Source organism: Zonotrichia albicollis, chromosome 8 (genome assembly GCF_047830755.1).
Source record: "Zonotrichia albicollis isolate bZonAlb1 chromosome 8, bZonAlb1.hap1, whole genome shotgun sequence".
In the NCBI taxonomy this organism is placed as follows: Eukaryota; Metazoa; Chordata; class Aves; order Passeriformes; family Passerellidae; genus Zonotrichia; species Zonotrichia albicollis.
In genome coordinates this window covers 12615483-12637653 of record NC_133826.1, presented here as the reverse complement: position 1 = coordinate 12637653, position 22171 = coordinate 12615483, and the positions used below count along the sequence as shown (strand labels likewise).

At 39.4% G+C, this 22171-nt stretch overlaps 1 protein-coding gene across 2 annotated transcripts in view; it reads left to right on the top strand.

The window, feature by feature from the left end:
- The window catches only part of ADGRL4 (adhesion G protein-coupled receptor L4), a 72368-nt gene that overhangs the window by 740 nt on the left and 49457 nt on the right, over nt 1–22171 (top strand). For both annotated transcript variants that reach the window (XM_074546003.1, XM_005482144.4), the window contains exon 2: nt 1153–1302. In XM_074546003.1, the coding sequence (XP_074402104.1) occupies nt 1153–1302 (150 nt within the window). The remainder of the gene's footprint in view (nt 1–1152; nt 1303–22171) is intronic.

Sequence of the window (22171 nt, the reverse complement as noted above, 5' to 3'; positions counted from 1 at the left end):
TGAGTTTCTGTGCATTTTTTGTATGTTTTTTTCCTTCTCTCAGTCTCCATCTGCTTGGGAAATTTTTAGATTTCACATGCTGAAAACAGTAAAATGACAACAGAATCAACAGGTTTCTGTTTTAATCCCTGTGGAAGACAGTCTCTCCTCTCAGAAACACGGAGAAAATGTGAAATTTGTTGATATCTAAATTGACTTGGATTATATATAATTATTTAAAAATTGTGTGCAATTTTAAGTCTTTTGAATTTTTCATGAAGTCTTAATTTTTTCAAGGAAAAAACACATCCGTGAGATTTCATGCGGCAATGAAGCTGTAACACTAGGCTAGCAAATATCCAGAATTACATTTAGGTAGGGAAAAGCAGGGAAAGAGCACCCAGAAGGATCTTTGTGTTTTGAAACTTTCACTATGTCCCGCTAACAATTTGTAAACTACAAAGTAAAAAACTTAGTTTCCTTTCTGAGCTAAATGCCTTATATCTACCAATTGTAGGGTGTGTGTGATCATACAGTGATCTGTAAGTGTTCTCAAAAGAAGAGATTCCTTTTTTGCTTTGTGTTGAAAACCATATGCATTCATACAATGGGAAAGTAGTTATGGTGTTTTAAGAGATTAAATTTAAATCATTTTTCACACTGCAAATAACTTTTAAACCCTGCTATCATAATGATGTAAATATGTGATATTTCATCTTAATCTACCAAACCATGCCTATTTTTTAGCTTCAGAAGTATGGGAGTGCTTATAAGAACAAAAAGTGTGATCAGGGGAACATTCTTTGGTATTTTTCCCTGGGACATGGAGGGCAGTTTGGATTTCGCTCCATACCTAATTCAGAGTGCAAATGAATGCCTGGGCTTTACTGGAAACTACTAGAGAGCTTTGAAAGGAATGTTTCCCCCCAATCACTGAGTGACTTCTAGGCTGTTTACCAATTTTATGCTGGTTGAGAACACATTTGAGTTATCTGTGGTGTCTGCTGTTCCACCAAAGATGCCCCTGTAGCTGGTGGCCCTTGCCCTATCCTGTAGTACAACACTCTGTGATGATGTTTACTGGAATACACTCATTTTGTGGAAACCTCTAGCCCAGATCTCATTTTAGAGCTCAGAATAAAGGTTTTAGATAATGATTTTCCTTTGTTCCAGTTTTGATTTCCAGTCTGCTGGACTGTGGCTGCACTTCTCCAAGCTGCAACATGACATGCCACAAAGATGCCAGGTGTGAAGTTCAGGGTGGGACAATAGGCTGCTACTGCTCCCAAGGATACACAGGAAATGGCATAACAGTCTGTAAAGGTAAACAGATTTTACCTGTTTATTTCTTTATGTGCTCACTTGAAAAACTTACTCAAGAGCCCACTAGCTCAAGGATGAAACTTTATGTCAGAGCAGTATCCTACGCTAATATGTCTTCAAAGCCAAAAACTAATATTTTTTAAGAAATTGTACAAATTATGCTCAGCTTGATGTTTTGATACAGCTTGCCATGTGTCTCAGTTGAGTATGACCTGTTTTCCAGCTTTTCTTTTCCATGAGAGCTGCTAACTAATCTTTGCTGATTTACCTTTAGCAATTTCCCTTGTGACTCAGGATTTCTGCAGTTAGGGCAGGTGTGGTGGCTACTGCACAGCCCTCAGCTCCCTCCTCACACACACAGCACTTGGCCACTTTTCCCAGCAGCTGGTCACCATCAAGTAACTGCTCCTGGGCTGCTCTAGGAAAACAAGGAGGTGTGTATGCCACAGAGACATGCCAGTGTTGATTTCTCTACTACAGAGAAATATGCCAGAAATCCTATTAAGCAATCTACTTTAGGATGACTGTCTTTCAGCTAAAGAAAAGGATATTTTCCCCACCTTCATATTTGAGTTGTCTTCCACTATAAATAGCTCTAATATTTCTTTTCACTGTTAGGTATGGCTATGTCTAGCTGCAGACAGGCTGAAATGAATCTTGTCAGTTTTCAGTATCCTGAGAAGTAGTTAGGAAAAGTAACAATTTACTAGACCAGTTTTTGTGTTTCAAGCATCTTGGGAAATTTAGCAGTTACTACTTAGTAGTAACCCTTTGGTTTGGTATGAGTGTAGGAAAGCAGGCCACAGGTATTTTGGAGTTCTGTAGCTTATTTGCCGTGCTGTGCTTGGAAGTATATTTGTTTAAGAAGATTTAGAATGCAAAAGCCTTTTTTCCAAGGTCTTTTGTGTTTATAAGGTGGGAATGTTTAAAGAGAAATATAGATGTATAAAATAACAAAAAATGAGGAATCACAAAACCATAGAATAATTTAGTTTGGAAGAGACTTCTCTTGGTCATCTGGTCCAGCTCTCCACTCAGAATAGGTTCAACCTAGAGCAGGCAGCTTAGGGCTTTGGCCAGCTGAGTTTTGAGTATCTCCAAGGATGTAACCTGCACCTCTCTGGGCCCTTGTTTCAGTGTCTGACCAATTGTGAAAATGTTTTTTCTGATATCTGGTTGAGGTTTCTCTGGTTGCAGCTTGTATCTTTCCCTTCCCATGTGCACTTACCACTGTATGTCTAATAATAGTTTTGCTTCATCTCCTCCATAAGCCCTCATGACCTCCCATTAAGTAGAGTAGGCAGCATTATTATTTGCCCTTTGCCACCCCTTCTAAAGTTTGAACAAACACTCTTCTGTCAGTCTCTTCTTTGCATCAAGTTTCATGTAGTTTCTAAATAAATCGCCTGAATTTAATGCTAACCTTGCTGTGATAGGTTAATCATTATTTGTCTATCAAGCTGGACAAAAGAAAGTAAGAAATAGCCTTCACAACACTGGTTTTGTTCTTGCACTGGTTCAATTGTAGCACCATGAAAGTCAGCTGGTTTGAATAATAAGTGTACATCATGTTTGCAGAGTCAAGGGCCTACACTTGTGAATAATGCAGAGGAAGAAGAAAAACAAGTCAGTTTTAACAATACTGCCTGGCATAAATCAAACTATCATTTACTTACCTGGCATCATCTGGTACCCACTACATTGTCTGTACTGGTCTAGAAAGTCTGAAATTATGAATAATCAATTTGCAGTAAGGATACCTATTGTTCTCACTGCCATGATTGATGTTCTTAAACCCATCCATTATACATGCACCTATTATAATGTTATTAAATCCAAATTTGTGAGGACAAATTTATCTTGCCTTCCATGCTCTTTTTTTTCTCATACAATACCTTTTTCTTACTTTCCCTTTTACTCATATTTTCTTAGAGAAATCTACATTCAAATTTCATAAAAATCATTATTTGAGTACTTAAAGAAAATTCAGTGCAGTTAAATATGCATTCACAAATCTTGTAAATCCATTAATTGTTTATTAAGAATTATACTCTGTGTTTGAAAACTCAGTCTTTTAAATAAAATTTCCAAAGTCAGTCCAGGCAAAAAAGATACTAGATGTACTTGTGGTGCATTGCAGTCAAGTGGCAATGGTTTGAAGCAAGTCTTATGTCTGGAGACCAACATTTTCTCTGGTAAAATACCTAAATAGCCACCAAAGTCACTTACCCTCCAGCAAAGCTCATATCAGAGCAGTGTGGCTGCTGGCCCTGAAAGAGAGACAATGTTTCTCTAGGGCAGTATGAAACACAGTGCATTACTAATATTGTGCAGTAGTCCTCTAATAGCATAAAAAATTAACCAGAATTTTAATTGGGTAGGTTCTATAAGGGATTAGAAATGTAGGCTGCACCCTATCATGAATAGTTTAAAGCTGTGAAGACGTAAAGCAAAGCCTCAGTTGTTAAATGATGTATGAGATCTTGCTGTTCTGTGTGGCAAAAGCAGCAGGTGTGTGTGCTGTTCTAGAGATAGCTTCCCATTTTTATTCAGTTAATAATCTTAGGCTTTCACAATGATAGTGCAGTCACCTTCAAAGGAGATCATCAATTATGTGCTAATACAGGCATTTTAGAAAGAGCCTATGTAGTACATTATGTTTACATATTTGCCCTTTTTGTTATTTAGATAGGCTGTGAGAGTCATAATTAGTGTCAACAACATTAGTAATTTTGCATAATGCAGAACCAACTTCTTCTTTGTGGTTATCCTGGTAGACAATTAAACCAGAACAGTCATTGTTTTGAGACTTTATTCTGAAACAAGCAATTCAAATTCTTCCTCCTTATAAACATGTTGAACAGAAAATCTTAGTTTTCAGGTTAGTCCTCTTAAGCTTTCATGGCTGAGAAACTCTTCATTTTTATTTATAGGTACATTCTTACAGTGAAAGGTTTACATTTGTTTCTCTACTTTCACTTGCTTGTAACACCTCTTAAATACTTGTAAAAGTTATTTCTTTGCTAGCCCTGTCTTTTCACTGTGACACACTTAGACATTTTCCCTTGAGTTTTCTGTGCTGCAAAAGGCAATAATGTCCTCTTACATTTATTTCCTAGCACCATTATTGATGAATCATGAATCACTGATGTCAAAATACCTTAGGAATGGGGTTTGTTAGTTTTGACTTTGCTCCCTTTGCCAGCTGGCTAAGTGACTGCAGAGAGCTCAAGATTATTGGATTTGCTGTGTATAGATAAAGACACATAGATATGAATTTAATTTCCTGGTGTCAAAGTCATGGCTTTTAAAATAATTATCCTTTTACAATCTTTCCCACAAGGTTTCAACCACTTTAAATTAGGTCATGTTTTGGACTTTCTGAAGGCATACTTTGGCCACTCTAACAAAAAGCTAATCCTCTTCATAATCTCATTGTCTTCAGCAAGAATATATGCAGGAATGCACATAGTCAGGAGAATAACTGATTGTGGTATCTGGCCTCTTTTATATACTGGAATTATAACTTACAGAGCAATAAATTCCCTCTGTACAGTATCTTCCAGAAAGCCATAAATGAGTCACCTTGTCAAGTTTTACACCTCTGAGGTACAAAATACTATCCCAGTCTCCTTACCTCTTCTTTTGTATTTATATTCCTTGCTTTATGTAGTATTAAATAAGAGAGAATGACCTCTGATAGTACATCTATTTGCTTTTTAGGATTGTTCTTGGGCAGATGTGTATTCTGCTTGTAATTCACAAGGCTTTAGCTTCACAATATCATACACATAATTGAAATAACATGGGCTGAAGCTCTTGGCAAAAATAAATAAAGATATACCCAGAAAAAACTGATTTATAGACAAGTTAACTGCCTCTCATGCAAAAATGCCGTGGATTTTTTACAGATAAATAGTATATATTTGCCATTTGTGTAAGAATAGTTGGACATATAAATTAGGTGTTGTTCATAATTCCAGCTTTCTTCTGAAAGAAAATTAAAGGAAACTAACAAAATTTTTGATCCTTTTGAAAAGATAAGGGTAGAAGTAAAACTTCATAGAAGCCAATATTTTATTTTTAAAACAAAGGGGAAAATGAGTTGGCATCAGTGATGCTTTCCTAAGCAGCTCTGCTGTTTCAAATGCTGGCTGCTTCTTGATTGCTGACTGCCAATTTGCTGCTTTGCTGGCACACTGCAGGAAATTAAAGTAAACAGTGTGATCACAGTGTTTACTTTAACTTTGTAAAATACGGAAGGAAAATGAAGCAGCGCTGTTTGTTCCAGGAGGGTAGGCAGGCAAGCAGGAAAAGCCTGAACACAATATCCCTCCCAGATATCCCTACACAATATTCTCTTGTAAATGTCACTTGCAAATTATACTGCAAGATTAATCAGTGTTTCTTGTAAAATAGTTACAGCTCTTCCAGAAATATTGAGCAAGGACTTAGGCTGTCAGAGAAATTTTCTATTGGGGCAAGGCAGTAACTCTGTTTCTGAAGTGCACTGTAGGAGGATTTATCATTTTACAGAGGTAAAAAGTACATCAGTGCAAAGTGGTATTTTGTAACAAAATACAGAATCCCTGTTAGAACACAGGGCAATTTGTGTAAATCCAGCTGAATCAAATTAAAAGCATGCTCAATATCTGAACACAAACATATTTTCTTGCTTTATGGAGGGTCAAAATACCAAGTCTTTGGCTTTTGCTGTCTATAAAAAGAAGTTTTCCTGTGAGACCTCAGTTCCTTGTCCTAACATGATGCTGCTGAGTCCCACCATTGACTTTTATTGCAATCACTGAATTTGTTTGGATTCACTGGTGTCATTGTCGCCATTCTGCAGTACCCAATTGTCTATAGCTTTTATGGAGGGAATTTTTGCTTTCAAATTAAAATGACCCTGTAAAACCACTGTGTGTAATCATTTTATTCTATCCAAAATTGTTCATCAATAGAAAATTATTTAATTCAAATGTTGATTCACCAAAGGAGATTTTTTTTTTTTTAACAGCAGGCATACATCACTGGATGTCACTTCTGTGTTTACCAAATAGCCTGAAATCACTGATATGGAAGATCCAATCCACACATTTCCTAAATTCATTTCACTGCTATCAGTTACCACAAGCTATAAAAAGGCAAATTGCAGCTGCTCTAACATAGCACAGCAGGAGAAAGATATGCCTTGGCCAAACACTAACAGGGCTCAACTCAGCGTGTGACAGCTTGGAAAACTTGGGATGTGCTATACAGGGGGCCAAAGAAGATCGTTAATTCCCAGCCCTTCTGACATGCTCCTTACCCTTTTTTCTTTCCCCTTCTCTTCCTGCACCTCCCAGTCTCTTCTTCTTTGCCTCTATATTCTGCTGGAGCTTTTACATGGTTTCAGGGAAGAAGCAGGAATCACCTTTTAATTCAGAATTCCTACTGCAGATTTAGGTGTTGGGCATTTTGGTGATCCCAAGATTTGTCTGGAGGCACCATTCTGTTTGTTGCATATTTAGGTATAATATTTAACTTAGCCCATGGCTTCAGGGTTCCTCTTCAGGGGCCAGAAAGTTTTCTTCCCTTGTGTCTTCTTTGGTAATGATGCAGCTGAATGGTTTTTTACTTTTCATGAAGTGCAGAGATTGACTGCTGAGCTGTGAGATGTTACCCAGCTGAGGTATCTTGATTTCACATTCCAGATTAAACCTGTAGGCAGATCATGGAATTGAAAAGTCTGGATAAATTAACTGGGAAGATTTGATTTTCTGGTGCATAACATTCCACTTGCCTAGGAAAGTGCTTGCGTTAACGTTAACATAGCCGGCTCCTGGCCATTTGGGAACCTATGGCTTTATGTGTGTCTTTTGCCTTTTCATGTGCAAGATGTCACACTTTCTGTGAATTTGGGAAGGGCTTGATGACTGTGATGTCCATGGGCTGCTGGGGACTAACCAGCTGTTGTATGGTTGCCTTCCAGCCACAAAGGATGGAGTTATACTTATGTTCCTGAAAACAGCCATGCCCTTGGCTAACAGTATTAGTCAAAACAGCTTCTGTAGCCTTGAATTTATTTTTATAGCTATATTCAAATTAGTTTTTAGCTGAATTTTTTAAGAGTAGGTCAGGAATTTGAAAGGGGAGCATGTGTTACAACAGTGCCTGATGATGCATGAGAAAATGAGTCAGGAAGAAAGCAGTGCAGGATGTCTGGAGTAACAATAACACCCTGCTGAATGAGGCATGGTGGGGGCTGTCTTACTCCAATTGTCTCACCTCTGTAAATGGCTGAGTGTGGAATCACAGAGAGTGACATGGTTCTCCCAGGAAAATTCTCGGAAGCTGTGTAGGACCTGTGGGAAACTTAGAGGAAAGAATTCAAACAATTATTATCTATCTTTCTGCCACCACTGTTTATAGCTATGGTTCTCCAGAGTGTGATATTCATAGTTCACCAATAGTGGGAGAGAAGATTCCTAAAGACCAAACAGGTCTTAGGTCCACCATTGTTTCTATAGGAACTGTAGATTTCCAATAATAAAGTGTCTTTTCATGCCTCCTGATCACCTTTGGCTGTCCCTGATACCCATTTCGTGATAGCTGAGTCCATCAATTTTTGACTCAAAGCGTTTTATGCATCCAAAATGTCAAATCCAAAAATGAAGGAATCACTCCCAGTTTCCCACTCAAATGAGAGACAGAGGATCTTCAGAGATCCTTTAGTTCTTCTTCCTAAAACAGTAAAAACTGTTTTACTGCCAGAAAACACAGTTCACCTGGGCCAAAGACACAGCCTACAATAACTATTTTTAAGATTGACCCTAACTTTTAGAAGCCCTGGACAAAGTCCATTTTAGGGACTTTTTAGATAGATTCATTACATTCTCAGATTTGAGCCAAAAAATAAAAAAAAAAGACCTCTCTATTTCTTTTATGTGTTTTGTTTACATTTTCTTGAAATGGTACTTTGAGCATGACTAAAATACAGTAATGCATTTTTGAAAGAACCAGAAAGAAAAAAAACTTCCTCTTGTTATATCTTTAATCATAACCAGACTCTCTTTTAAATTAGCCCTGTTTGCATCTAAAAGAAGTTTTTAAAATGTGTGTAGATGATGAGGTAGAAAAGAGTAATTTGTCTCTCTCAAAAATTTACCCAAACTTTTAGGCTGATTATCTGCACTTGGATGGTTTCTTACTTGTTTAATTCAAAATGTGTTTTAACCCTTGCCAAATAACGCTAATTTCCTTTCTTGAGAAAATACTCCTTTCATCCTGCTTTATGGTACTAAGAATCAATATGTTACATGTTCAGAGGATGTGGGAAAACTCATTTAAGGAGCTATAAACTTGTTATTTCAGAGTTTGCTTACTTTGTGTTTACCAGAGATATGATTCCCTTCCTGTGTCTCTAACATCTGAAGTAGTCCCAGGAGGTCCAACGGTAACAATATGTTCTTCTCACTTGCTGTTTTCAAGTAAAAGGATGAAAAGTATTTCCTAAACATGTATACTCATACATGTATATTAAATGCACACAACCACGCACACAGGGACCTGTGTATAAGTAGGCATGAGAATAAAAGCAGAATTTTCTATGAAAAAAAAGTAAGGTAATCTCAAAATTGTCAGTTTTACTTATTCTGTGGCTGTATAGTGAAAATTAGTTTTTGTTAAGGAAAGAACAGGATTTATTGTAAAGAAATTCCTTCCATAAATTCCATTTCCTCAAGACTTCTCAATATAGGCTTGCCCGTGGCAGAGGCTGCTGCAGCCATCAGACTGTGCAGCTGCCTTTGGGCTGTGAAGTCGGTGTCACCCACACAACAAGGGATGCATCATCAGGAATTACACACATGAGATGAAGTCAGTTTTGCACAGCTCCACTGATCTACATGTAATAATAGCCCACTAATCTCCTATATTCATTTTACTTTTTTCTCTGTAACTCTATACTGAACTCAGAGAGTTCAATTGCAGAAAAGTGGTTTGTTTGGGATTTTTTTTTTTGCCCTTTTTTTAATTGTTGTTTTTTATTTTCTTCTGCCAAAACATGCTGGCCAGGAGTGGTAAAGTTGTATGTAACCACATTTGAAATGTGTAATTTATCTAGGATGATATGCTGGTGCACAATTTTTCTGTGTATGACTGTGAAAAATTGCCGACTGAGCTGTTGGCAGAGCGAATATCAAACCCAGCTCAGCCCTGTGTGTATGAAAGAGTTTAAGAAGGTAATTGACACTTTGGACCTCTATTTGCCAAAGAAAGAGATAATGACGTTCTCCAAGAAGATTAGAATCTAACCAAACATTGTGCTCTAAATATAGAGCACAAAGCCAGGTGATGTTTGTGAAAATGCTGCTGGGCTGCAGGAGAGGGAGGGGGCTGAAGGACTGCAATTTTGCACTGTATATTTTTTAGGTACACAGATTTAATTTAGAGATTATGGCTTGAAAATGAAATTTACAGTATGTGTGTTTTTCGGCGATAAGAAATTGATTTTGTGACCTTGGTGCACACTAATTGAAATATCTGGCACGGTGTTTTGCTGAGGTTAAAGGAAGCCATACATGCCTGGAGCCGCATTCTCCTTTCACCTTGAACTGCGTGGTTAATCACAGCCCCAATCAGGGCCAGGAAGGAAGCTGCTGTTTCACTGAGGTACAAGGAAGCTGAATAATCTCTGCTCATTGTCTAAGGGATAGCTGCTTGTGTGATTACTTCTGGCTGGGCTTGGGAGATTCACAATTACTTTAAAATGGAGAATTCTGGTGCAGTTAATGTTCAGGGAGAACCAGAGGCCAGAGCCCCAGCAGCTGTGGTGCCACAACTGGAGCAGACACAGTGAAGTGCAGGGGGGTCTCCTTGCACCTGCCCACCACAACCCTGGCTGCTCCTTGGGGCGAGACACCTCTGTCCTGTGCTCTCTGCCCCTGTGCCAGGACAGGAAACAGGGAAAAGGTTCTCTGGCTGTGTCCTGTGTGTGCTGTTCCATGGCATGGAGCCCTCTGGCCCTGGATGGCTCCTCCTGTGTACTCTCCTGCTCTAAGGGCTGGTTGCAGCACTGAGGAACAGCAGCCATGTCCCAGGGGACTCTCTTTGTAGGGGTTTGGTTGAATATGCTTCATTTAACTGGGGTTCTGCCTTAGCTTGGACATGTACGACTGTGACACTCTGAGAATGCCTAAATAATGGTGTGGTAGGGTGTCCCATTATTTTGCTTATTATTTAATGTTACACATTTGCTAGGTTGGCACAGGATCTTGTTTTTCAAAAAGGAAAATGAAAGCTCCTGAAAAGCCTTGACAATAAATGGTTATTTGCCCAAAACAGCCAAGTCTAATCTTTGTTTATGTTACTAGGCTTCATGTAATGGTGTTGCAATAAAGAAAAACAGTTCTTCAGGATATGCACTGGCTTTTATGTTTTATTTGTAATGAAAGCTAGGCACATAGGCAGCAATCTACTTAAGTTACAGTGAGGGAGAACATAAGCTTGGATGGTGACTTGCATGTTTATATATTTACTTTTTATTTGTTGCAAAGTGCCTGAATCTCAATTTTAAAAAAATGCGAAATTAGCCTGAGGTATTGCAGATTTTATCCCCAGAATTTTACCAGTGGGAGATGAAGAGAAAAGGTGAATTCATCCTACACTGGGAGACCACTGGTTCCCTCTGCCCCATCTGTGCACATGAGCTGTGGGTCTGCTCCCACAGCCATTGTCCTGTCCTGTCAGGCCCAGTCCCCAGCTGGGACAGAGCACAGACATCTTCATTGCCCTCCTAATGTTCTAGTGAGTTTTGGGTGCCCCCAAAGCTCAGAAGGGCTGAGGGTAACCCAGCCTTGGCTCACAGAGTGTGATGGCAGGCAAGGGAGATATTGCAGCAATAATCTCTGCATCCCATGACAGTCTTCATCTCTGATCCCTGCAACACCAGAGGCCCTAAAGAAACTCCAGAGAAGCTTCAGGGTGTTGTCATGGGCTGAAAGAGAAATTCAGTTAAGCTCTGCAGGCCTGAATAGGAGCTCTGAGTCCTGCATTTTTTCCTTGTGGTGATGAGAAAGAAGTAGGTGGAAAATTGTATTACAATGAAGGCTTTGCCTTACTTTTTCTCTTGAATAAATCATTTTCATGGGGAACATTGATCCTGAGGAAGCTCTACCTTTCCAAAATCAGCCTGCAAGGAGTTCAGAAGGGAGAGGAAGGTGAAGATACTCAGAACGACAGTTTCAGGCCCTTTGTTCCTATCCAAAATGTTCCATTATTTAGAGCTATGATGAAGCATGCATCAATTCATAAATATGACCCACTGTGCAATATAAAAAATATCAATATTTCTCTCCCATTGTGTCAGGGATATCTGGTGCATACAGAAAGACTTTCATCTCCTTAGCTACCACAGAGAAAATGGGAAAGGCAAACAGCCTTCAAAAGTGACTCAAAAGCAGAGATGAGGAGAAGTTTCTAAAACTTAACACAGCTTTTCATCTGAGCAGATCAAAATACAAAATGTGCAGGGCAGCAGTTGTAAACTATGCAGGACTACAATTTGGCTTCTTTTACAGTGTTGTCATGCAAATCTTGCTATGGTGATTCCACAACTCTTTCAACATACTCAGCTTTATGGTTAAAACCTAGGAAACTCACAGTGAAGCTGCCTTTAGAAAGTGAGGTCACTTCAGGGATGCATCATACAGCCTCACTGGTCTCACAGAAGTCACATACTCAGTCCTAGGTATGTTGGGACACAGCACTGGGTTACACAAGTGTTGAGCTCCATTTATACCACTTTGCACACACAAGGTCTGGGGTTTAGATGGATGTCAAAGGAGAGGCTGGAATAATATTTACACAGCTGTAGACTGAAGAAAAAAAGAACTGTTAACTGAACTTTTTGTATTTCCTACTGAATAAACAGGTAGTATGTTAATACCACCAAATGCTTCTTGTTTGAGCAGAGGGATGTGCTATAAAATCTCTGAGCTTTATTCTCTGCTCTTAGAGAAAGCTACTGCAGCTTTCATTAGCTGTAAACAGCTCTTGAATTATTACTCAAATTTTGGCCTTAGACTGATCACCCTTTAGGAAACTTTTAACCTGTCAATGGCACATTACCCTCAAGGAATGCCATGCAGACAGCCACATCCCGTTTTGAGTTTGATATTCAAGCCAGTAAGGAGTCTGTGCTGCAATGTGGACACCTGGCTTTGAGAGCTGCGAGGGAAACCCAGGAGCAGGGCTATTGCTGCCTTCACTGGCACTGTGGTAAAAATAGAGCTGCTGCCTCTGTTCCTGCAGCAGCAAGCAGAGGCAGGAGCACAGATGAGTACAGTCAGGTGTTTTATCAGGGTTTCCTGCAGAAGGGGTGATGCTGGTGACATTGCTCCAACAGGGAGGTAGGTGACTCACGATTGAGTCTCGCTAGCCACAATGGCTCTGGGACACAAAGCCACAGTTAGGGATGGATTTTCCAAAGGAATATATGTTGAGGATTTTTGAACTGTCTGGCTCTATCTGAGGTGCCTAAAGGAGGACTGAGTTGTTTCAAAAGAATACTCCCAGTTGTGGATGCCAAGCAATTGAAAATCTGTCCCTGAAGTGCCTTTTATTTTCCTACCATCTGATGGCAGTTTGGGTTTTTGATTGATTTATTTCTTTATTTTTAACTGTAAAGACCTTTTAATTAGGGAGAGGAACTATGTGAATGAGCTGGAGCTGCTGGTGGTAGTAGCTCCTTGCCATTAGAGACTGGGTCATTAAATAAGTAGATAATATCCTCCTTATTGAGGAGATTTAGAAAATCATAAGGACTTTGCATTATTACAGTGTTTAGCATTCACAAATGGAGTAAAAAACCCCATAATGGCAATTTTCATTAGCTGCAATGCATGTGGAGGGCTCTTTTCTTTCTTTGAACAGCCAAACACTAAACAATTCCTAAATCCCTCCTTGTTACTTATGTTTTCTTCTTGGTGGTTAAAAACCCCATAAAGCAGAAATTGAAGACTTGCTATTAAAATACTTACTGACAGCTCCATTCAAAACATCCTTTCAAATAGTGCTATATCACATTGTGATTCATCTGCTATTCTGATAGAGTTGCTTTAACAAGTACCTTCCTTCTTAGTTAGAGCCCATCTCTTTTTACTGGAAAATTCTTCCTTTAAACACTTTACTGAACCTCTGCTGTAAACAAGCCTTTCTTCCTCTGGTGCTGTACTGTTTGTGCTGCAAAACACAGGTGGCTCCTAAAAAGCACGGTGACAGGCTTTTTGGCATGAAAAGGAGAGAACAGCAAGAGAAAGAAACCCTGGGTTTTTTCCCCTCCTCACCTGTGTTGTAGGGGTGCAAGCACCGCGTGAAACCAGCCCAGGTCAGGAACATCCTGGGGATGGAGTGGTCCCCAGTGCATTTCTCTGTCAGAGCTTGAAGTTAGAATTATTTACAGTCACTTTAACAGGACAACAGCTGCTCTTTACCTAGAGATGAGCCAAGAGCACTGAAAGAATTTGGATCTGAATTGCAGATGGATGGATTTCAATTTGATTCAAGTAGCTGGACTGCATGATTCTGTACTGTAAGCTCTCAAAGTCAGAGCTTGAGAGAAAAATCATTAATTTGGAAGCTGATACCCTGAAAGACTTTTATGAAGCAATATATTTTCATAGCAGACACAGATCAATTTAAAAGTAGTAATCAAGAGCCATGTGCTACGTGTTCACAGACAAAAAAATGTAGGGAATCTAGCCAGAGCCAGACACTTAACATTCAGAGCATTCAGACTAGCACTGAAGACATTGCCTCTATGGAAAATAGTAGGGTTCAGAATTAAAGTATTGTGAATTTGTGACATAATCACAATGTAGTGCAGACATAAAGATGCTGCCAGATTGCTGCCAGAAACTAGCTCAACATAACTTTTCCAGGCAAATTTGTGTTTAACTTCTATAGAAACTTTGGAGAAATGAAGAGTCTCTACAAATATTTGACTGAAAAGATGTGTTAAATTCTTGAGAAAAGAGATAAAATTATAGGATAACCCATTAAAAACACTTTTTATCATATTTGAAAGGCATTCTCTAAATTTAAAGTCACTATACAAGTTTTCATCACATGAGATTCAGGTCCTGGTCCTTACCAGTCCTAAGAATTTTTAGGTGTAGCATTTGCTTAAAAATAAAGCCTCCACACATTAGTGTTTTATGTCATGCAAATAATTGCATTGTGTAAAAGCAAAATTTATATTTACTTGGAAAGTACTACAACTAAACTCCTCCTGGAAATTTTTAACTTTGCTCCCTAAGTAGTCTCTTTGGCAATACTTGCATGAAAAAATAGAAGCCACTAGCAGTGATAGGTATTTCAAAAGGTGGATTAAAATCATCTCTTATCAGCTCCTCAACCATTTGGGATTTGTGCTTGGAGCCGGGCATGATTTTTGTTCCTCTGCTGAAGTCGTCCTCTGTCATGACTTACAGCAGCCTGAAGAGACTTTTGTGTGTGTTACATACACTTTCTTAGGTTGATTTTGCTCTAGTTTTCCATGTTTACCAGTCAGGAAGGAAAGTGGGGAATAGTACAATCTTTGATGGACGCTTTTGTTTAGCTGACCTGTTCAGGTTTTTGGTGTGTCATGGTCTAACTCCAGCCAGCGACTCAGCCCCACACAGCAGCTGCTTTGCTTTCCCCAGTGGGGCAGGAGAGAGAATCAGAAAAATAAAAGTGAGAAAACTTGGGGGTTGAAAAAAGTACAGTTTTACAAGAACAAGAGTTATGCACACAACGAAAGCAAAAGAGGGCTTCATTCTCCATTCCCATGAGCAGGCAGGTGTTCAGTCATTCCAGGACAGCAGGGCTCCTTCATCTGTAACATGGAAAAACAAAAGCCATCTCTCTGAATGTCCCCCCCTTCCACCTTATTCCTCCAGCTACACGTGCTGAGCATGACACAAGCTGTTAAGGTATGGTGTCATATAGTTAAGCACTCTGCACATATTGTCACTAACATAGGTAAGGACAGTGGCATGTTTTCATGTTTCCATAGCACACAGAGCACAGTGCTTGAAAAAAATCTTATTTTTCATGAGGAGCCTGGTCTAGTGAAAGCCTGCTCATAGCTGAGGGGTTAGAACTAAATCTTTATGGTCCCTTCAAACAGAAACCATTTTATGGTGATTTTATGATTCTGTAACATAGGACCTATTGGAACATGCAGAATTAATTTTTTGCTTTTACACCTCTTGGCAGATTCCTTTTGGGTGCATTGTTTTGCTTGTGGAGAGTGAAATTCCTAAAAAAGCCTCTGTGTCAATTTTTACTACTTCTGTTCTCATCATGTTGATAGTATATGCAAAGAAATCATGCAAAGAAAATGGTCAGATTTTTACCACTGGCTTCTCCTCAGAAGAGAGATGTTATATGTCATATATATATATATATATATATATATATATATATATATGTGTTAGATGTTATATGAAGACACATGGCTCTGTATTTCATTGCTACATGCTGCTCCACACAAAATCTTAGAAAACTGCAAACATTGAAATTTATTGAGACTAGAAAATGACAATTAATATCTGACACCTTTGGAAGTAATGTTATAACTAATAATTGCCTCCTAGCTGATTTTGTTGTTATTTCTCTGCTCCCGCCTTTGACAGACCAGATGTAAGCTGCTTTTGACTGGACTTTCAGTGGCCTCCCATTATTATCGGCTGGGGCATAAAACGCTTCCTCACATATTTGTATAGCTGAGTGTGGTCACAGACTCTCCCCATTCCCATCTCTCTGCTTTCCCTCCATAGAATATCTCTGTCTTGATTGATATTAAAAGCATACAGTAATTTAGTATCATCCACGAATTTAATTCTCAGAATGTTCCTCTTTTTCCAAAGCATTAAGAAATATTTAAAATGAGACTGGGATTAACACCAGCTCCTGGGGAAGCCCACTGGGTACCCCTCCACAGCTCAGTGCAGAGCTGTTTGTCATCACCCACTGTCCTTTGTTCACATTCCTGCAGCCAGTTTGCAATCCCCATGGCGGCACTCTTACCCAAGGCATCATAAGATATTTTTCTAATAAGATTTTGTGAGCCACTGTATCAAATGCTGTGCTATATCCCAGAGATGCTGTACTTTCAGCCATTGCTGAGATTCACATCTAAGGTTTTCAGGAAAAGGGAGTAGGAAATCCCAACTCCTACACTTCAGCAAAGGGAATCTCATGTGAGAAGTGCCACCAGATAAGAGGAATGGCAGAGAGGTGGGACTACCTGCATTTAGGAGATACAGCCAGAAGGAAAGGTCTGAAAGGCACAGCTGATAGCAGGGGAGGGCTGCCATGGTTGTCTGAACAGAAGAAAGGAGAAGGGCAAGACAAGGAGTCTCAAAACTGGGAATCAGCTTGATGGGGGAGTACTGGAGCTGTCAGCTCTAAGGGAGGATCTCTAAGCTGTCGTTCATTCAGTGATTTTGTTTGATTCTCTTCAAACCAGGAGCCATGCCTTAGTCTCCTTCATAATAATTCTTCTGCTGCTGTTTGCATCACGTGCTACTTGGAGGTTTAGGAAGCAATTTCAAAAATATCTAGCAATTCTCTGGATGAATTCAGATGAAGGCATCTTGTGTGTGCACTGCGCAGTTCATATCCATAGGACATCTCTTCTCATGCCATCAGGGTCATGTGGATTGGTGGGGACAGGAGCTTTTGCTCTCATAGCCCCAAGTTTGGGACTTGTCCCATAGTCAAAACAGAAATACATGGACAGACCTTGCACTGGCTTTACCAAGAGCTATTCCTGCCTGAGAATGGCAAGATCACACTGAGGATTAAATCCTCTTTCTGAAGGGATTACATTTCCTGCCAAATATGTGACATGGTTCTGTTTCAAGCACATACAAAATAAATCTCCATCAAGACAGACGTTTAACAGTGGCTTAGTATCCAGGACTGTCATGGGAGACAGCTCTCAGCATCCAATCCAGCAGGATCTTCTGGCCAATGTCTTCAAGACCTTGGGATCTACCTCTCTTAAATAATTTATAGGGATAATATCTAATAAAGCTTTTGTATTAATTTATATGTATTGCACAAGTGTGGATAAGAAGAGTTACATTTTTGAGGGAAATGACTTCTGAGAAGCCACTTATAAACATACCAGTTTTCCTTCCTGTCAACTCTTGTCACTGCTTGCAAATCTTCACTCTCTTCTTTGTGTCACTTACCCATGTTCTTCCTTGGGCTTTAAAATGCATTCATCAAAGAGATAACAGATTTAGTTTTGAACATCACCAAGGATTATCCTGTGAAAACAATACTACTGAAGATATGTGATGGCTGATTTGTAAGTCATGTGTGGGCACTTAATGCATATTACAAAAATTTCAGTCCAGCTCCTGGGGAAAAAAAAAAGAAGAAAAAGAAGCAATATAATCTCGCTCAAGAGCAAGAAGCTCTTCCTCTTGCAAGAAGCAGTATAATCTTGCTCTGTTTCTGGCAGTGGTGGGTGCCTGTTCTGAGAGCTCCCAAGAGTCATACTTCCTGTGCTGGGACAATCAGAGGCAGATGCTGTCATTTCCACCCTGGAAACTGACTGCTAATATAGTTAATACCCTGCACAGAATACTCACATAGGAAAGTATGGGTAATAGTGTCATGAGACTTTTTTCCCTTATGAAAATATGCAAAAACAAAAGAAGAAAGAAAAGAAAATAAAAGGGTGTTTTAAACCAGATATGCCAGCCTTAAATATTTTGCAGCACCTTCCTCCTCAGGAAATTAAGAATGTTTAAACCACACTAACTTAGGGGTGTGTTGGCATGGCTGTGTGATCCCAAGATCCAATCCATACTTCAAGATGGCACCAATTGGAAAATGTTCTCATGAATAAAATAATATGGAATAAAGTGTTGTTTATGATTTCTTTTCTCAGCAGATTAGCTATGTACATCTTGTAACACAGGCTGACTTTGTGGAATATCAAGCACTTCTAGAAACCTGTTTGAAAATAAATTACATTATCCAGCCAAAGCAATATCAGAAATGTCCCAGAGTCTACACTATCTTAATGTTGATTTAAAATCATATATTCATATTACCATTTTATGTCTAGTAAAGCAATGTGATGGAGCCTTTCTTTTGCCAAAGTTGTATTATCTCATTTCTCTGAGTTAGGTAAATTGTAATGTGTCTGCTTTACAGATGGGTAAACTTAGCATAAAGAGAGGAAAGCCTCTGCTTTGAGTTAAGAAAGCCTAAATGTGAGCACTTTCATCTATATTGGTCAGTCGCAGTGGCAGTGGCTCCTAAAATGCGCCTTTCCACTCATTTATATGACAGATTATTTTACTTTAAACAATTCTTGGATAAAATATATTACGTGTCCCTAGGGCAGGGACCTGAAATCAAGAGTGGCACATGAGGCATTGCCTGTGCAGCTGCAGAGATGCTCTCCTGGGCTCGGGGAGATGGAGCTGCTCTTGGCGCCTGGGGCAGCCAGGTAGGAGGGATGGGGTGAAGCTCTGCTCAGGTGCTGCCCGCAGCTGGGTGATTGGTGTCCTGCTCAGCACGAGGGCAGGGCGGGTTTGTTCAGGACTGCCTCCAAACTCCTTCCTGCTAAAACACTGCTAATGAAGAGGACATTGCCATTACCTTCATGTCTTTCCCCTGCTTGTTGTGTTTGAATAAAAGTGACTGCTACTATGCTGATCATAGCACAAGCTCCCATAGGTGTTTATAGGACCCCAACCCTTTGGAAATGAGTTTTCAGTGGAATTGAGGCATCATTACAAAATAAAGACTGCCCCACTTATTGCTGACAGGGTCAAGACAGTCCTGGCCATATCAAGAATCACAGCACGACATTTCTCAAAGTGTTTTTGGTGCCAAAATTCTTGTTGTGATTAAAGAAGGAAGTAATCACAGAGAAAGGAAATAGAGTACCCCAGTCAGTAGCCAGTCTTTTCCAGCCAGCATTTTGAGAAATGCTGTATAAATTACAGGCATGTAAATTACAGCTAGTATTATAAAACATTGGACCTGCGGGGGGTTTTAGCCTGCATATATGGAACAGCCAACATACTGTTTCCATCATTTTAATAACCTATATAGAGCAGGTGGCTGATGCAGTTAATGCTGGCATCATTTTTCTTTCCCTATGTGATTTGCTGTGATGACAGTTCTGTCATTTCATTTTGACTATTTAAGGCTATTAGGAAGCATTTTTGGATAATCATCTAGAACAGGTATTTTCAAGCATGCCTAAAGCATATAGGGTGTCATCACCTTTCACACTGCATATTTCTAAATAAGTATATGATATATTCTTTGTTAATCAATGAGAAAACTACGGACAATATCACCAGCTGTGATAAACTGCCTAGATTCATTTAGTTAGATGGAGTTATACTCTTTTGTTCCAGATGGAGATCAAGTCCAGCATCATACAATTGCAAACATTTCAAAGAAGTGAAACATTTCTAAGATCATTGAAATACATATTTTGCATTTCAAAGATAAAATACCAATATGTCATCAAACCATTTAATTTTCTTCCAAGTCTGAAAGTAAATTGACGAGAGATCAGCAATTGGCAGGAGAACAAATGAAACATATTGAAAGAGCCAATTTGGTGGTGTCGAGGGAGGCAGATGTGTCAGTTTTACATCTGCTTCAGCAAAGTCCTTGTTGTTGTTTTTCTCCCTCCACCTTTCAAAAAATATTTCATTAGCTAAAGGTTTCATTATTAGATAATTGAATAATCCTTGATAAATGTCCAAGTAGCACTTTGTTCATTGGAGACCCCCTTTTATCTCCATGCTCTGATTCAGGCAGTTGCAGTTCATTTGTGGAAGTTTCTGACTTTTTTTTCTCAGAACTCATCACACCTGACACACACAAGGTTTCAATTGCAGCTGAGTAGTTTCCTGGGCCCCAATACTCCAGATGCCAATCTACTACCTCTCTCCTGAACTAGCTATTAAAAGGGAAGGAAGTGGAAACAGCACTGAGATTTCCACTGACAGTCTGTTTCAGGGCATAGGCAGACATGGCAGAGAGCAGCAGCAGCAGAAGGAAGAAAAAAAGAAGGAAGGGTAAGTGCTCCCATGTTTTTAAATGCAGAAAGCAAGGTGGGATCCTTATACAGTTATTTTCTCTGTGAAGCAGGTAGACAGGTATGAGCTTAGTCTGTCAGCAGGTGTTAGTCAGAGCTGCAAGACTGAAGTGTGTCAGAAGCTGCTGTTTGAAGAAATATGTACTGGTAATGAAATGAGTGATTCCCTGCCGTTGGCTTGGCCTTGATTTTTTGCTGGTCTCTGTCTTCTTTGTTAATCATCTGTCACATTCTTGTGAAAAGGTTTTCAGAAACGCATCAACAAAACAAGGAGGCACAATTATTTAACTCAATATTTTATAAATTTTCAAGAGATTTGATAGGCATTGTGCCAGGGTGTGTCTGAAAAGTTGAAAAACGAAAGAATTTTATTAGATGAATAGTAGGATCACTGGATTTATAGAACCTTTTTGCCAAGTTATGTATCTGTGAATCAGATCTCATGTATGCACTGTCCTGCAAACCAGGAAAGTGGAACCGTGAAAATATTTGTCTTTCTTTCATTTAAAATAGATTAAAATTTCTGTTGCTAGGAGCCGCTGATACTTGGGTTTTGGGGGTTTTTGTTTAAGTTTTCAGTATTGGCATTGCTAATGTGATTTCAGGAGCTAAAGCTTTAAGCAGAAAAAAAATACTGAATGATGTAGAAGTATTAATTTCATATACTGGGGGCATTTCTAAAGACTGAGCAGTTTAGCCTTTAGGTGCCCATTGATGCATAAAAATAACAAGTAATAACAAGGAATTCTGCTCAAAGTAGACTATCATAACCTGCAATTTTGACCTTAGATTCTACCTTAGAACAGTTTTTTTCCAATAGGAGAAGGAACTTTTCTTTAGAGCAGGGTTTAGTCTGCTTGAGAAGGTTGTTGCAAGGAGGCATCTGTTGACTGGGCTCACAGGGCTTAAAGACAAGCATGAGGAACATGTACCTTCTCTGTAATACCAAAAGGGTATTTGGGGTTAAACCTTCCAACCACTCAAATCCATGGCAGAATTTCCTTTTTAGCTCTGCTTTTTAATGGGGTAATAAGGTGCCTTTCTAACTGTGCAACTTAATCTTGCACTGTCCTTTGCTCGAAGTAAAAACATTCTGGAGAGCAGTGTTTGAAAGGAAGTTTCAGTTTGTTTCATTTCTTAAGATTCATTATGTGGTTTAAGCTTACCCAAACAAGATCAAGGTACCAAATGAGTTCATATTGCTATCAAAGCAAATGTGACCTTTAAGGGTTTGAGCTCATTTTGTTTAAATCAAAACAGACAAGGTAAGTGGAAGGATTTGGTAGATGGGGAACTGAGACAAAGGCAGGCTAAGTGATTCCACAGGCTTCCACCCACAGTCTATAGGACAGTCAATAAAAGAAAATGAAATCTGTGAGTCTCTCAAGGTCACATTACCAAGGGTGCATCCAGCTCACAACCTTTCGTTGTGGAGGAGGCTTCAGGAGCTTGTGTGGAGGTGGAAAATCAGGAAAGGACACTGCTGTGTAAAGGAGGCAACACACCTTTTGCATTTGGGAATTACTTAGGGGCTGGAGGAGGTGGAGATGTGGCAGAGAGAGGTGTCATTATGTCATGGCTGTTGGATGGAGCATCAATGGAACTGCCTGACTCTCTGGAGGCACATGGCATGTGTGCAACTGTGAAGGTCAACAGAGATGCTGGTATTTGTCAGAACAGTTTACACTTGCTTACTTTGCTCTTTGTTTTCAGGGGCAACCCCTTGCTGAGTATCCACCAAAGATGAAATTTCCT